This window comes from Lampris incognitus, chromosome 14, assembly GCF_029633865.1.
Source record: "Lampris incognitus isolate fLamInc1 chromosome 14, fLamInc1.hap2, whole genome shotgun sequence".
Classification (NCBI taxonomy): Eukaryota; Metazoa; Chordata; class Actinopteri; order Lampriformes; family Lampridae; genus Lampris; species Lampris incognitus.
The window spans coordinates 11584255-11599502 of record NC_079224.1 but is presented as its reverse complement, the minus strand read 5'-3'; the positions used below and the strand labels follow the sequence as shown (position 1 = coordinate 11599502).

The 15248-nt window shown below is 44.6% G+C and overlaps 2 protein-coding genes across 3 annotated transcripts; one reads left to right on the top strand and one right to left on the bottom strand.

Annotated features, from left to right (window-relative positions):
* Positions 1–254: 254 nt before the first annotated feature.
* LOC130123795 (transcription factor BTF3 homolog 4-like) lies at positions 255–5994 on the bottom strand. 2 transcript variants are annotated; one of them, XM_056293084.1, is made up of 6 exons: positions 5867–5994; positions 5172–5233; positions 3643–3756; positions 2640–2841; positions 1498–1557; positions 255–732 (listed from the first exon to the last, which is right to left on the bottom strand). In XM_056293084.1, the coding sequence occupies exons 2-6, from the start codon at positions 5223–5225 to the stop codon at positions 686–688; spliced, it is 477 nt and encodes a 158-aa protein (XP_056149059.1). In that variant the 5' UTR covers positions 5226–5233; positions 5867–5994; the 3' UTR covers positions 255–685. The 2 variants fall into 2 exon arrangements, with proteins under 2 accessions (XP_056149059.1, XP_056149060.1); XM_056293085.1 differs by having other exon boundaries at positions 1498–1554.
* A 277-nt stretch (positions 5995–6271) lies between these two features.
* On the top strand, positions 6272–15228 carry txndc12 (thioredoxin domain containing 12 (endoplasmic reticulum)). The gene is made up of 7 exons (XM_056292680.1): positions 6272–6415; positions 6773–6833; positions 10360–10412; positions 11446–11519; positions 12424–12493; positions 12940–13023; positions 14326–15228. Exons 1-7 carry the CDS (start codon positions 6316–6318, stop codon positions 14403–14405), a joined length of 522 nt encoding a protein of 173 aa, XP_056148655.1. The 5' UTR covers positions 6272–6315; the 3' UTR covers positions 14406–15228.
* Positions 15229–15248: the final 20 nt, after the last annotated feature.

The following is a 15248-nucleotide window of genomic DNA, read 5'->3' as shown; positions in this document are numbered from 1 at the left end:
GACTTGATGGCCTATCAGGCTGTTCATTCTATGCTAAACAGCAGAAAGCGGCTACTTCACGTAACAACCACCTCGCCCACTACCTGTAAATTGTATTTACAAGTAAGGGTCGTTTATAGCAGGTTATAAGGTACAACATCTCCCATCAGCACTTGCAGCGAATCCCCATTGCTCTTACCGCAGCTCTGAGCACTGGAAGGCCAAAAGCAGCAGAAACTGCAGCTCTGCTTAATGAAACACACAAACAACCATCCTTTGAGAAAAGAAAAATCATTGAATCGGCTTTATTGTATTTTAATAAACATGATTTCTTAAATACTAATGACGTAACGGCGTTTTGAGCATTTCTGAAGTGTGTCCAATGGAGCAGAGTCCTTCAAGATGTTAGCAGCTGCACACATCCCAGACTTTGCACACACACACACACACACACACACACACACCAGGTGACTCCACACAGCCTGCCAGAGAGGGGTCCCACAGTGTCTGCATGCTGTGCTATTACGGCAGGTACACCGTGGTCGACGTCTCCGGAGAAGAGGCTTTAGGGCAGGTCTATATTGTGTACACACACACACACACACACACACACACACACACACAACCGTTTCCCGTTAACAGGAAACGAATGCCCTTTACCACAAGAGGCGAGATGGTCGGCAGAAAAGAAAAAAAAGGGGGGTTGTTAGTTTTTCTCATTCTTCGAAGCTTCATCGAAGTTCTCCACAAGTTCTGTAAGACAAGAGAAAACAAAAAGTGCATCAGAAACAACCCACCACTTAAAGACAGTGAAAAAAGAACAAGTACTTAAAGAAGGAACTTTACTTCTTTTTTTACATCTCTAACAATTGGTATTGGTTGTTCTTCACGTTCAACGGCTGAAGGGTTTTGTTTTTATTATAGGAAAATTATCAATCGAAAAACAAAACTAAAAAACTGGCGAGAAAATTGCCATTGCAAGACTGGGAGGTATTATTGTACCAATTAAAGTACAATTTTGTGAGTTACTTAAGTCCTTGATAGATAAAACGATAAGATGTCCAGCCTAAATCTACAGTTCAGAGATAATGACTGAATAACGAGTCACATTATGTGTCACTCTCCCACACAAAGCAATATCTTTTGTTTAGAAATGACTTAATTTCAACCTTGCAAGGCATCATTCTGTAAAAGGAAACCACCCTGATTAACCCTATATTACCATTTCCAACTAAAAACTTGTAAGTATGCTGTATACACAAGGAAATGCATCAATTCTGCATCAGAGTTCAACATTCTCCAGGCAATACCCTGCAGCAGTTTTCAGGAATAACACAATTACAATAACGACAAATTAATAAATAACTGCCCCCACCCCCCAACCCACACTGGTTGAAAAAAATCAGTGACCGTTTGCTATTTTTAACAGCAAGAATCATTTTAAATGTATTCATCAAATTAAAATGGTCAATAACATAATGGATCATGTGCTGTATGACAGTTAAAAGGAATTTGCACCTGGTACATCATCATCTTCTTCCTCAACTTTGGCCATCTTGACTGCCTTTGTCTCAGCTGCTGCAGACGGAAAAGAAAAACAAAATTGAGAAACTGAATAAATTTTGGTCGGTGGATCCAGGCGTCCGGGTGGTGTGGCGGTCTATTCCATTGCATACCAACATGGGGATCGGCAGATTGAGTCCCCGCGTTACCACCGGCTTGGTCGGGCATCCCTACAGACATAATTAGCCGTGTCTGCAGGTAGGAAGCCAGATGTGGGTATGTGTCCTGGTCAGTGCATTAGCGCCTCCTCTGGTTGGTTGGGGCGCCTGTTCAGGGGGGGGGCGTGATCCTCCCACGCACTATGTCCCCCTGGCAAAACTCCTCACTGTCAGGTGAAAAGAAGTGGCTGGCGACTCCACATGTATCGGGGGAGGCATGTGGTAGTCTTCAGCCCTCCCTGGATCGGCAGAGGGAGTGGAGCAGCAACCGGGATGGCTCGGAAGAGTGCGGTAATTGGCCAAGTACAATTGGAGAGAAAACGGGGGGGGGGGGGGGTCCCCCATTTATTTATTTTTTTGGTCAGTGGGTCCTTTAATACTAAAGATACATTTTCTGATCGTAACCACAGCTATGTTTCAAGATGGGTGCATGTATTAGGGTTCCCACTACATGATTTTCATAACATTTCATGACAAAGATGAATGGGCAGACTGACAAACATGCATATAAACAGGCATATACATATACAACAGGCAAAAAAATAGAATTCCTACATATTTCAACACCACAGCATATCTTTATGTGATGCTCTACCGATCCTTGAACAAGAGACTTTTCCCCTTATCCGTTTATACTCCTTCCCTCACACTTGCAAGGAGGTCAGAGCTCACTATAGCACAGCAAACGTGGAGCTGGTAGGGATTGAGTATCTTGCTTCAGGACACTTTAGCAGAACATGAACCCAAATTATCTGACTAAAGGGCAATTTTCCTCCTTTCTTTACCAACATACTGAATATACTCAAATTTCTCGGGGGCAATTTCTCAAATCCACCGGCTTTTCCTACTCGGAACACATCTCTCAAAATGACACTAATTCATCACAATATTTCACAACCGGCAAGAACCCAAGTATTGTGCCCGTTTTCATCTACCCACCTTGCCAAGGGAAGTGCTCTGCCAGCTTGCGCAGGCTGGAGAGGCTGTCAGCTCCGAGCTGACTCAGGATGCCCGGCAGCATCTCTGTGAGTTGCTTGGTCTCAGCGTGGCCTGTGATGGCGAAGGTGTTGGCGGACAGAGACGCTTGCACTTTGGGGTTGTTGAAGTGGATCACTGTGCCATCATCTTTTATCATGTTCACCTGAGAGTTGAACACAAGTGGGTTTAGCCACTGTAGAGGCCATCGCAGTAGTTTGCATAGTAACTGTATTCTATCAGTATTGCAAGTCAGCACATTTTGTCAGAGCCTTTGCCAACAGTCTTACTCATTGTGGCTTACAAAAAGTGCAAATGCCAATAGATTTTAATCCCGAGTTTGCCAACAGCTGTTGACAAACTGAAAAAAGGAACCACTCTGATATGAAACTTAGTCCTGTGTGAGTACAGACAAACAGTATGAGGTCAAAACAGTTTTTGACCTTGAGTTTTTTTTTGTAATGAATCAGGACTATTTCTCCTGATTTATTACAAAACACTTAAAAACACTGCCTTATTATTTATAACGCAGGGTTTTTAAGACATCTGCATCTGCAGCAAGCATCATGAAATTGGTTATAAGCGAAAAATTCCATATCGCGCATCCTTAGTATCAGCAGTCATTGATTATTGCCATTAACAGGTAAATCAATATCAGTATAACTGCACGAGCAAATACATATCGCAGTGAATGTCGGTCTTGTCTTTACTATCCTTGACCTTACTCATTTTGTATTCTTTGTTTTCTGCAAAGCACCCTGGGAAAAAAAACATTGTTGAAAGTGCTTCATGAATAAACCGACTTTTTTTCCTCTTCTTTACATGACAGCGAAAGCTACAGAAGGCTCATCGTTTTTCATATTGCCTCACATGAGAGAAATCTGATCTGATGAGAGACTTGAGACGGTGCCGTGTTGTCATGATGCTGACTTGAACTTTCCTTTGGATGCTGTCAGGGACGCCTTACCTCTTCTATCCCTGCAATATTGTTCACTGCCAGTTTCTTCAAAGAACTCTGGAGTTTTTTGTCATCAGCTGTTGCCGTCTTGTGAACAACCTTTTTCTTCCTGCGGGCTGTTCCCTAAGGACAAAACAGGTGGTCGTCGTCAGTGAGATAAAAATAGCGCATTAAAGCTGACTTAATGAAACAAAGAGGCCCTATTTCATACTTCAAGGCATTAGTGTCTTGGTTCAATGGGACTTGAGAATCCTTTTTCGTGTTTCAGTCATAAATGATAAACAGACATGTTTTGGTGCTTATTTCAAGATATCAGTTAAGCTGAAACTTTCAGATTTAAAAAAGACAAGGCCTGAATAAATTCATATAGTTACCTATAGAAAAAGATTCAGTAGGTACTAGCGATGCGTGGGTCTGGGTTTTTTTAATCCTCGCACCCACTTTACCCATTATGAGAGACAATCTGCACTGCCCGACCTGCTGAAATCTGCATTAATTAACCACCCGACCTGCAAATCTCCAAACTTGGCCTAGGCTGCAGCAAAGTGAGCAGTGTTGCACTATTTCATTTTTGGGCTGTTTGCCCAGCACTGACTGCAAGGCATAGCCTATTGTGTATTAGCCAAATAGCGTCTGGGTCCAGGCTACCAAGTTAACAGAGTTCCAGGTGGTTTTCTTTATTGTTGAATCACAGTAAAACAAATAACCCTTCATTAAAAGGCAGGAACTCTGTGTGTGTGTGTGTGTGTGTGTGTGTGTGTGTGTGTGTGTGTGTGTGTGTGTGTGTCTCTCTCTCTCTCTCACACACACACACACACACAAAAGCGTCTTCTTTCTGACCAAAATAAATTGTTTTGGCTGTGTAGACAAAAGCCACAGATACCTGGTAGGTGAAGCTTCAACACCACATGCATTAATAAAAACCACAATCGCAAATAGATGATAAAGCTGCTTGTGTGCGTGAGAGTGAGAATGAGAGTGAGAGAGAGGGTGGACTAGTAAAGCAGTTTAGCCAATTGCACACAATGTTTACTCGGAACGCTGCTTCGTCACATTTTTACCCGCCCGAACCCGTGAGCTTTTCTAGTAAGCTTACCCGAACCTGCCTGATCCGGTAGGTACAGCATTCTTACGTATGCCCATCAGCTGTGTCAAGCTCAGTAATACACAAAAGGGTAAATAGCGCCACCCAGTGTCTTGGCGAGGTAATGTCCCCACAGTTGGGTGGGGAAAAAAAATGCCTCAGGCCACCCATGAAAGGAGTTACCCCAAAATCCATAAACGTGAATGCTGAGGTCAGGAGGAAAGACCTGGCTGATGCTGTGTGACATCAAGATCTTTCGACCAAATGGGGACCATCTACAGGCCATCACAGATGACTTAAACCCTGACGGCCATAATGCATTCCGAGGACGCGGTGGCATGAGGGAAACAGGAATTTGACCCAAACCATATATCTAAATACACTATTACAGCGTCCCAGATGCGGTTCTGCAGCACCGTGTCAACGCAGTGGAAACGTCAGGAGTGTGCAGTACCTTCCCACCTATCCGGACCTGCGCCTGGAGCTTGGCAAGCTTCTCATGATTCATGGCGAGAGCTGAAAGGCAAAAAAAAAGAAAGGTAAATGAGGTGACACTGATCCGAGAGGCGCTTTAGACCAACGTGACAACCGGAATGAGTGTTAACAAATGGATATGCCCTTCTTCACTTGTACCCACATTCTGCAGAAGACCAAGAATTAATCTCGAGAGAACCAATAACGGGCTTATTTGGCCAAAATGTCCGACCAGCCTCATGAACTCTGCCACACCAACCCCCCCCCCCCCCCGCGAGAAACCTGTAAATCTGCTGCATAAGCACTCCAGCAGCTTCGGGCTGGCTTGCTCCGACTTGTATGGTAATTAAGCTATAATGGGACAGCGGTAGCCGACCGGAGTGAAACCAACCGGGCAGCAACTGGCCGGCCCTGTGCCTGTGAGCTACAAGAGATTGCGACAATTACATCCGTAAATCCGCACAATCACGTTACATTCGACATCCGTTTAGCTGGGTTGGTAGGCTGAGAGGCTAACACGGCGCTAGCAGTTGGCTAAGTTAACACAGCAATTGTACGAGCTTCTTTGCTAGTGGCTAATCGGCGATACGGGCAGCTAACGCTAACGTCGGAATACAGGAGAACCCCGCATTCTACTTGACCGCTCGTCCGCGTTTGCGTCGCCGGTCGTTTTACCTTCGTCAGGCGGCTAAGAAGAAGTGCGGCGACGTGTGTCCGTACTCGCGACGCTGAAACGGGACGAGTCTGGGATCATCAGCCGTGCCCGGACAGACAGCCGCAGCGGGTCAACACGCGGTTGTGTATTGTGGATGTGACGTTAACGGTTCGGAAACCGGTCTCGCTCTCTCTCTCTCTCTCGCTCGCTCACTCACTCACTCACTCACTCACTCTCACACACGCACACACACACGCGCGCACACACACACACGCACACGAACACAAGCGTTATTTTGCGGGGCTCTAAATAACCAAGGAATAAATTCACCGAAGACTTTTTTTTTTAATGAAATTGTACGGGTTTCCCCGATGCCCCGCCCCTTCCTGCAGACGCCCAATCGCTTCCGGGTCACTGGTCGACGAGCCGCGTTGAGCGTTCGCAGCGGATCCGCCGTAGTCGTCCCAAGATGCGGTGCCCTCTCGTTAACGTCGCGCTGTTCTCCTCTTTGCACGTCTTGTTTTCTTTGTCTTATTTCCACGAAGTCGTGGCCGCAGCCGATGGGAGAGGTAAGCGCCGATAGTAAAGCGCCTTTTTGTTGTTGTTCGTGCCAGGAGGTTACCCGTGTAGCCACAGCTGCCCAGCTGCAGAGACTTGCTCTCTTAAATGTCGAGATCCTGGATCACGGAGCCCGTATCCTGGAATGTGATGCCTTAATTGACCGCCACGCGGTCCTAATCTGAATTGGTTGACAGGCTTAAGTGATCCTAATCATATTTTGCTTAGTACTGAATGACTTCCCATTCAGTGATATTTGCTATAGTTTGTCCCGTTATTGACATAATGCAGACACACCCTGACCTAGAAATATAACCCCCAAGCTGTTGCATGAGGCCGGTGCAATGATGGATTCGTTCAACCCACAGGCTTTGGAGATAACATTAACTGGAGGGCTCTGGACGACGGGAAGAAAGAAGCGGAGGCCAGGTGAATAGGTCGTGTGTGTGTGTGTACCAAATGTTAGGCACACTTTCTAATATGATGTTCAACTCCCTTTTGCAAAGTCCTTGTCTTAAACGCCTCTTTTTTTTAATAGAACAACTTTCCTGCACAGCTTGCCTGTGAAACTTAAGTGTGCTGCAATGATGTACACAGTTGATCTAATAAACATACCTTTGTCATAGACTTATCTTAAATCTATTACATAGAAAAATATGTTACTCAGTGTATGCTATTTGGTGTTGTTCCAGCAATGTGAGGTCAAGTTATTGTTCTCCAATATGATGTTACGTTCATTCACTCAAACTTTATTTCACACTCCGTGTCCAGATGAAAGAGAGAACTATACATAGAATATATTTCATACAAAAGGCACCATAAAAGATCAACGTTTAAGAGAGAAGAAATATATTTTAATGCCCCACAAAGAGACAACTGTACCGATGCCTCCACAGCTGGGATTGGTAACGTGCAGTACTCAACCTTATGTTTGATAAAACCAAGATTATCTCATTTACAGAGGCATTAAGCCAGTAAATAAACTTATACATGAGATTTCTTAAAACAGTCGGGAAGTATTGTGTCCTGTAGCCACAAGCGTTTCACTTAGACTACACCATCTTGGGCTCTTAAGTAATATTCTCATGGCATCATTGGCATCATTATAAGCTACTTGAAGTCTCTGTAAGCTTGCTTTTTTGTAGTTTGACCACAAGTGAGCAGTATAGAGTGGTGTACAATCTTCACTCCCATCTGTACACATACTAAACTTGCGTGAGAGAATGTTTGCTTGCGCATACATCATGCGGCATTGCCTGTAAATGCCATCATCATCTGTCATCTGTTCTGTAATACATTTCCAGGATAATTTACCTTATTGCAGACACCAAGATTATTATCAGAAAATGTGAAGTCGGGAAATTTTGGTTCTACAGATCAAGACAACACTCTTACTGGCATTGCATTTGATATCCTGTTCCACACCATACACAGAACATATCGTAAGGAACTGCTGGAGACCAGCGCTACAGGGACTAAGGACCACAAGATCATTCCTTTCCATTCCATTATCTAAACCACTTATCCTGCTCTCAGGGTCGCCGGGATGCTGGAGCCTATCCCACAAGATCATCTGCATCCATAAAATGGTTCACTAGACTAGAGAATTGCCAGCATACACCCAGTTTTACAGGCTTTCAGTTGCTTGGATAGATCATCAATATATAGATTAAAAGGAACTGGGGACAGAATTCCCCCTTGTCTGACACAATTGCTAACCCCAGATGGGGCTGAGACACTATTGACCCATTTTACTTGCATAGTCTAGTGGGCATACCAGTAAGCAAGAATTTTTACAATGTATTTGGGCACCCCTCTTTGACTCAATTTAATAAACAACGTTCTATGATTAACAGGATCTAAAACTGTAGAAACCTCAATAAAACACAAAAACTGATGAATTTTGACCTCTATATTTGTTCACAATTTCCTTTAAGACACACATATACATACACACACACACACACACATATATATATACACACACACATGTCAGTGCCATGTTTAGCTTTAATGCCAAAATAGTTATCTGTGGAGTTTATAAACTCATTTAATTGATCCAGCAGGATTCTTTCTAGGACTTTTGGCAGTATGCTGGCTAAAACTATGGGCTTGTAGTTATCTAGGCCACATACTTTACCAGCTTTGTTCTTAATGACTGGCACTAACAGAACAGACAACATTGAGTCTGGTAACAAGCCATGGACCATAAAGCCAGTAAGACACATAACAAGGAGAGGAGCTATCCTCGCACTGGCATATCTAAGGTGTTCTGCAGCACTATGGTCTAGACCATTTGCTTCTTTATCAGACAGCTTGGTTATAGCTTGGTACACCTCGTGTGTCATAATCACCACTGAGTCATTCCTCTCAAAATAGTCTGGCTTACACGAATCACTTTGGACCCAGCTGAATAGGGTACTATAATGCTGTTGCCATAACTCAGCAATATTGTCTGTTCCAGTGCATGGTAGAGATGTTCTGCAGTTGTTAAGAACTCTCACTTCTTTCCAAAAATCAATAGCATTATTACTTAGCAGCTTCTTAGCCATGGAATCTGCCCTCATGGTTTGCCCTTTTTTACAAATGAAGTGAATGGCATACTTATATCTTGCATTGGTGAGCCTCTTTTACTCGAGCCCAGGCTCTTGTCAGGGTCTTCCTGCCATAGCCCATGATTTAAAGGCTTCACGGGCTTCAGCATGATACTCGGCTACATACTTGTTCCAACCAGGCCTGATGTTATGTGTCTTCTTTTTATGCTTGTAGTAGGGCTTACTGCCTTCATAGAGAGAACTTACTATATCATTATACATGGAGCAGAGATCAGTCTCGTGCTTCACATCCTTACAATTAACGCCCCTACACATAATTGCATCACTAAGTAGATGACTATTACTTAAGGATTTCTGTATGAGCATCATAGGCTAAGATGTCCTCCTTTGTGGGGGTTGACCAGTCCAGTTTTTCTGTGTTGACACTATTTCCATCTCTAGCTAGTACAGGCAGATGTTCAGCATTTACTGACGTAGCAAAAGGTATATGATTAGTCGTTGCCGCCCCATAGAGAATGCTCATACATCCCAAAGAAGCAGGTGCATCGGCTGTACTAATACAATGGTCCAGCCATGACGTAAAGTGCCAGGCCTCACTAATGTATGTATAACTATCTGCAGGCAAAAGCACTTGACAATATGAAATTATTATCCTGACAGAACTGAGCCATGTGATTGGCAAATGATGAGTTCTTGTCTGAGATAATAATGATAATAATCATTACATCTGCATTCATAGGCCCAATGACACTAGAAGAAGTACAAAGGAATTGATGAAGGCAAGCCTACTTGGATATACATCCTAATTCTGATGGCATTCATTTTAGGGTAATAAATTCCGTGTCCGGGTGGCATGGCCATTGGCTACCAACATGGGGATCGCCGGTTCGAATCCCTATGTTACTTCCGGCTTGGTCGGGCGTCCCTACAGACACAATTGGCTGTGTCTGCGGGTGGGAAGCCGGATGTGGGTATGTGTCCTGGTCGCTGCACTAGCGCCTCCTCTGGTCGATCGGGGCACCTGTTGGGGGGGGGGGGGGGGACTGGGTGGAATAGCGTGATCCTCCCATGCGCTATACCCTCCTGGTGAAACTCCTCACTGTCAGGTGAAAAGAAGCAGCTGGCGACTCCACATGTATCAGAGGAGGCATGTGGTAGTCTGCAGCCCTCCCCGGATCGGCAGAGGGGGTAGAGCAGGGACCGGGATGGCTCGAAAGAATGGGGAAATTGGCCAGATACAATTGGGAAGAAAAAAAGGAAAAATCAAAAAAAGAAAAAAAGGAAAAAAAATGACAGATAAAGTTTAAACTTGGTTGCAAAAACACTCACCAAGAAGTTACGACATTGTTCGAGATTAGTTTACAAATGTGACCGGCTTTGTTGTGTGTTCTCTTCCATAGTGGGCTGCCAGTTATGGTTATTATACATAAGACATGGTGTGGAGCCTGCAAAGGTAAGTCACGTTTCACACTATCCACTTATTTAATGTACATCTTTCACTTTAACGTCCCCTTTATGTAATGGGAATTATTCCACACTCTATCAGGACACCCAGAAGTCATCCAGGAGACTGCTGTGTGACCGCAGCAGCTTCCATTAGACACATCTCAACATCAAGACACTCCCAGTCTATCTATCTATCTATCTATCTATCTATCTATCTATCTATCTATCTATCTATCTATCTATCTATCTATCTATCTATCTATCTATCTATCTATCTATCTGTCTGTCTGTCTGTCTCTCTCTGTCTCTGTCTGTATTTTTATCTAGCTATCTAGTATTTATATCTATTCATCTAGCTATCATTCTATCAATCTTTCTATCTATACCTATCATTCTATCTATGGTTCTATCTACTCATCTATCCACCTACTTGTCTGTCTATCGTGCTATCATTCTATCAATTGTTCTTTCTATAGCCGTCGTTCTATCAATCTTTCTATCTATATCGTTCTGTCTCTCCATGGTTCTATCATCTATCATCTATCTATTGGTTTATGTATTGTTCTATCTATATCATTCTATCTGTCATTCTATCGTTCTATCTGTCTATCATTCTATCTGTCATTCTGTTCTCTATCTATCTGTCTGTCTATCTATCTGTCTATCTGTCTGTCTGTCTAAGGAAGATTCCAAAAGGAAACATTAAAAAGAGGAAACTGGGAAACAGTTGTTTTTTCACAAACTTGCACATGATCATTTTAAGAGGCTGATTGTTTGTGCTGTTCTTATTTGTGGAAGGTGTAGATACCAGCAGAAAGAATGTTCTGGTGAATATTGATGCGAGTTGTGAAGCTGTACTGAGCAAAGGGTTGTGCTGCAGAGTTGTGTAACCGCTCAGTCAGTATGGCGTTGAGTGTGCAGCCGTGTTGCTGGTAACAGTGCTTGTACTGTGATAATAATGCATGGCCTTGTTTTCCTTTTTCTACACTTCCAGGAAGTCATTAACCCTGTCGTCTTTTGTTTTGTTCCTTTTGCATCAGCTTTGAAGCCTAAATTCGCTGAGTCTAAGGAGATCTCTGAACTTGCCCACAACTTTGTTATGGTCAACCTGGAGGTAAAATGGCGTTTTTCTGCACACTTTGCTCACTTGGATATGATGAGCCTATTTTCATTTGTTTTCCCTGCTTGTCAAATACTCACACCTTCTTCCTCTTTGCTCTGCTCTGTCTTTCACTTACTCTCCTATAATTCGTTGGATGTATTGGTGGCCATTTCATTTCTCTCCATTGGTTGTTCATTGTGGAAGTTGCATATTTTGTACAAGCCCATATGTGTTGTTTTTCTTTTCTTTTCTCCGGGTTTAAACATCATGGCGGCACGGTGGTTAGCACTGTCGCCTCACAGCAAGAAGGTCCTGGGTTCGAACCCCGGGGTTGTCCAACCTCGGGGGGGTCATCTCAGGTCGTCCTCTGTGTGGAGTTTGCGTGTTCTCCCCGTGTCTGCGTCGGGTTTTCTCCGGGTTCTCAGGTTTCCCCCACCATCAAAAAGACATGCATGTTAGGGTTAATACTCCTGTCTGTGCCCGTGACCGAGGCATGGCAAGACGAGCTGGAGTTAGTCCCCGGGTGCTGCACGGTGGCTGCCCACTGCTCCTAGCTACACAGCTAGGATGGGTTAAATGCAGAGCATAATTGCCCTACGGGCATCAATAGAATATATCAAAATCAAAAATTAAAATAAATAAAATCATGTTTGTAGATATAGATAAACTAGTCTGAGCTCACTGAATGGGTGGATGAAAGTGATGCTTGGCCTTTAGACTTCTGGGGTGTCTGTCCATGGGCAATTGTGTAGGACTGGTTACATAATAGCTACACAATCAAAAACTGCATTGGTTGATCTGTCTAATTAACCCCTCCCACCCTCATACACACCACCACCACCTCTCTGGGTAAAACTGAGCTTTTTAGTAAAATCAGTGTGTGGTTAGAAACCCTCTCCATCTCTTGGTTCAACAGGACGAGGAGGAGCCGAGGGATGAGGCCTTCAGCCCCGACGGCGGATACATTCCCCGAATTCTTTTCCTTGGTAAGGAGGAGGCCATGTCGTTCTCCCTCCAGACATGTTTTTTTTTTTACTACGCTGGAGAGATTACACAGTTGCTTTGCCTAAATAGCAATAACCACCAGTCAGTAATAAGCACCAGTCAGTAAGCAGCTAAATTCCTCTCCTAGTATCAGGACGCTAAATATGCCAAAATGGCTGAATTCTTCGGTGGTTTTAGGTTTGGCAGGGTATACGACAGGAGTTATTTAGCGAGAACTGATTAAACACCAACAGTAATATGTGACACAAAGATGAAATTAAGCAACTGCAGCAGAGAACGACAAGCGTAGTGCTAAACACATCAGCAACTGGAACTCACTGTGGATTGCGAAGCGTTGTGTGAATATCCCCACAGTGCATGTTGAGATCGGTATATTGACATCATCCTCTGTCGTTGAACTTGACTTTTCCCTACCATACCGACACAGATCCCAGTGGGAAAGTCCATCCAGAGATCACCAACAAGAACGGGAATCCCAACTACAAGTATTTTTACAGCAATGCAGAACAAGGTAACAATTACACTATTTTATCTGCAACCAAGATTTGAGTTTCATTTAAAAACGACATGTTGGAGCGTCCGGGTGGCGTGGCGGTCTATTCCGTTGCCTACCAACATGGGGACCGGCGGTTCGAGTCCCCATGTTAGTACCTCTGGCTTGGTTGGGCGTCACTACAGACACAATTGGCCGTGTCTGCGGGTGGGAAGCTGGATGTGAATGTGTCCTGGTCGCTGCACTAGCACCTCCTCTGGTTGGTCAGGGCACCTGTTCAGGGGGGAGGGGGAACTCGGGGGAATAGCCTGATCCTCCCACGCGCTACGGCCCCCTGGTAAAACTCCTCACTGTCAGGTGAAAAGAAGTGGCTGGTGACTCCAGATGTATTGGAGGAGGCATGTGGTAGTCTGCAGCCCTCCCCGGATCGGCAGAGGGGGGTGGAGCAGCGGCCGGGACGGCTCGGAGAGCAGCTTGATGGGCCAGGTACAACTGGGGAGAAAAAGGGGGGGAAATCCACAAAAACGAAACAAAACCATGATACCTGCTTGGACAAAATTGGGACATGAATGTAAAGCTAAGTAACATATTCATACTAATGAAAATATACCGCATGGCGGCACACTGGTTAGCGCAGTCGCTTCATAGCAAGAAGGTCCTGGGTTCGAGCCCCGGGGTAGTCCAACCTTGGGGATCATCCCGGGTCGTCCTGTGTGGAGTTTGCACTTTCTCCCCGTGTCTGCGTGGGTTTCCTCCGGGTGCTCCAGTTTCCTCCCACAGTCCAAAGACATGTAGGTCAGGTGACTCGGCCATACTAAATTGTCCCTAGGTGTGAATGTGTGTTGGCCCTGTGATGGACTGGCGGCCTGTCCAGGGTGTCTCCCCGCCTGCCGCCCAGTGACGGCTGGGATAGGCTCCAGCATCCCGCGACCCTGAGAGCAGGATAAGCGGTTTGGATAATGGAAGGATGGATATATTGACATTATATTGTATGTATATATGTGAGGAACTAAAACATACTGGGTTTTGTGGGTCTCTAGCTAGAGAGAGATAAAACGATAAAAGCTATACTATCTTATCGACTACAATTGAAAAATAAAAATGGAAATTGTGGGTCTCTACAGTATTTATTTGAGCCCTCCACATAGAAACGGTTAACATGGAAGAGGCCTTGGTCATCTCTCTCAAGGGTTAACGTTTGATGACATCACGTTTCGTTCCCCGGTCAGATGCGTGACATTTTAGAGACAACCCCCTGAAGTCAACGCCAGTAAGCCGGACGGCAACGTCCTCCTGCTCTCCTTTTGCCTTTCCCAACAGTTGTGTCCAGCATGAAGGAGGCACAGGAGAAGCTGACGGGTGACGCGTACAGGAAGTCCCACGTCGGGGATGAGCTGTAGGGAGCCACACACCAGGGCAGGAGGCTTCAAGGGCTGCGTTCATTTACCCCAGCCTTCGCCCAGACCATTTCACCATTTTTAGCGGTTTGATACCAGTTTTATGAGGATGGGCTCTTCGTTTTTGACTAAAACAAGACAAGCCTACGGGCGGCAGAGAGAGGAGTCCATCTTGCTGACCGACGCGAACCAACCACTTTCTGGTGCTTACGTTTGTTTTTCTTTGTTATTTCCAACTTTTCTCCATCCGATACTTCAAGCGTACTAAGCCCTTCATACGTTTCCGACTTGTTCTGTTGTGCTCTCCCTCTTCAGTATCGTGTATAACTGAAATGTACTGTACTTGAATATAACGCCATATACCTGCCGTCTGTAGAGGATGAAAACTGACAAAGCTAGCCCGCTTAGCCCCGGTATTTGATATCGACCCACACCTGCTGCAGGTGCTCCACCTCCTGGAGACGCTCCCCACAACGTGCTTCCAAATCCTCTACAGCGCGGAAGTCACCGTCAGTCCTCGCCCCGCCCTGTGAAAGGGGGTTTATACGTATCATTTACTTACTTATCCACATGGTTAGAGGGGCAGAATCTAAGGTTGTTGTTGTTTCTTTTGTTTTTACTATGTCACGCCAGTAGTAAGTTCAATACTGCCACAGATTCAGGACTTATTTAGCAAAAATCACATTGTTATTCACCAGTTAGTTTGTTTTGAAATGATGCCACTTGATTCATATGACTTTTGTGTAACTTTGGGAACGGGATCGTTGTGGGAAGTCTTGCTGTATTTTATATGTGTACAGACAAGTGTGCAAATAAACTGTTGTACTGAAAGATTAGTGGTTGCAT

Coding starts and splice junctions, on each gene's coding strand:
- LOC130123795 (XM_056293084.1), bottom strand. CDS start 5,225: ATGAATCATGAGAAGCTTGCCAAGCTCCAGGCGCAGGTCCGGATAGGT. Junction 2,842..3,642: donor ATATTGCAGGGATAGAAGAG/GTAAGGCGTCCC, acceptor TTCAACTCTCAG/GTGAACATGATAAAAGATGA. Junction 733..1,497: donor AGAAGATGATGATGTACCAG/GTGCAAATTCCT, acceptor CTTGTCTTACAG/AACTTGTGGAGAACTTCGAT.
- txndc12 (XM_056292680.1), top strand. CDS start 6,316: ATGCGGTGCCCTCTCGTTAACGTCGCGCTGTTCTCCTCTTTGCACGTC. Junction 10,413..11,445: donor ATGGTGTGGAGCCTGCAAAG/GTAAGTCACGTT, acceptor CTTTTGCATCAG/CTTTGAAGCCTAAATTCGCT. Junction 11,520..12,423: donor TTGTTATGGTCAACCTGGAG/GTAAAATGGCGT, acceptor TTGGTTCAACAG/GACGAGGAGGAGCCGAGGGA.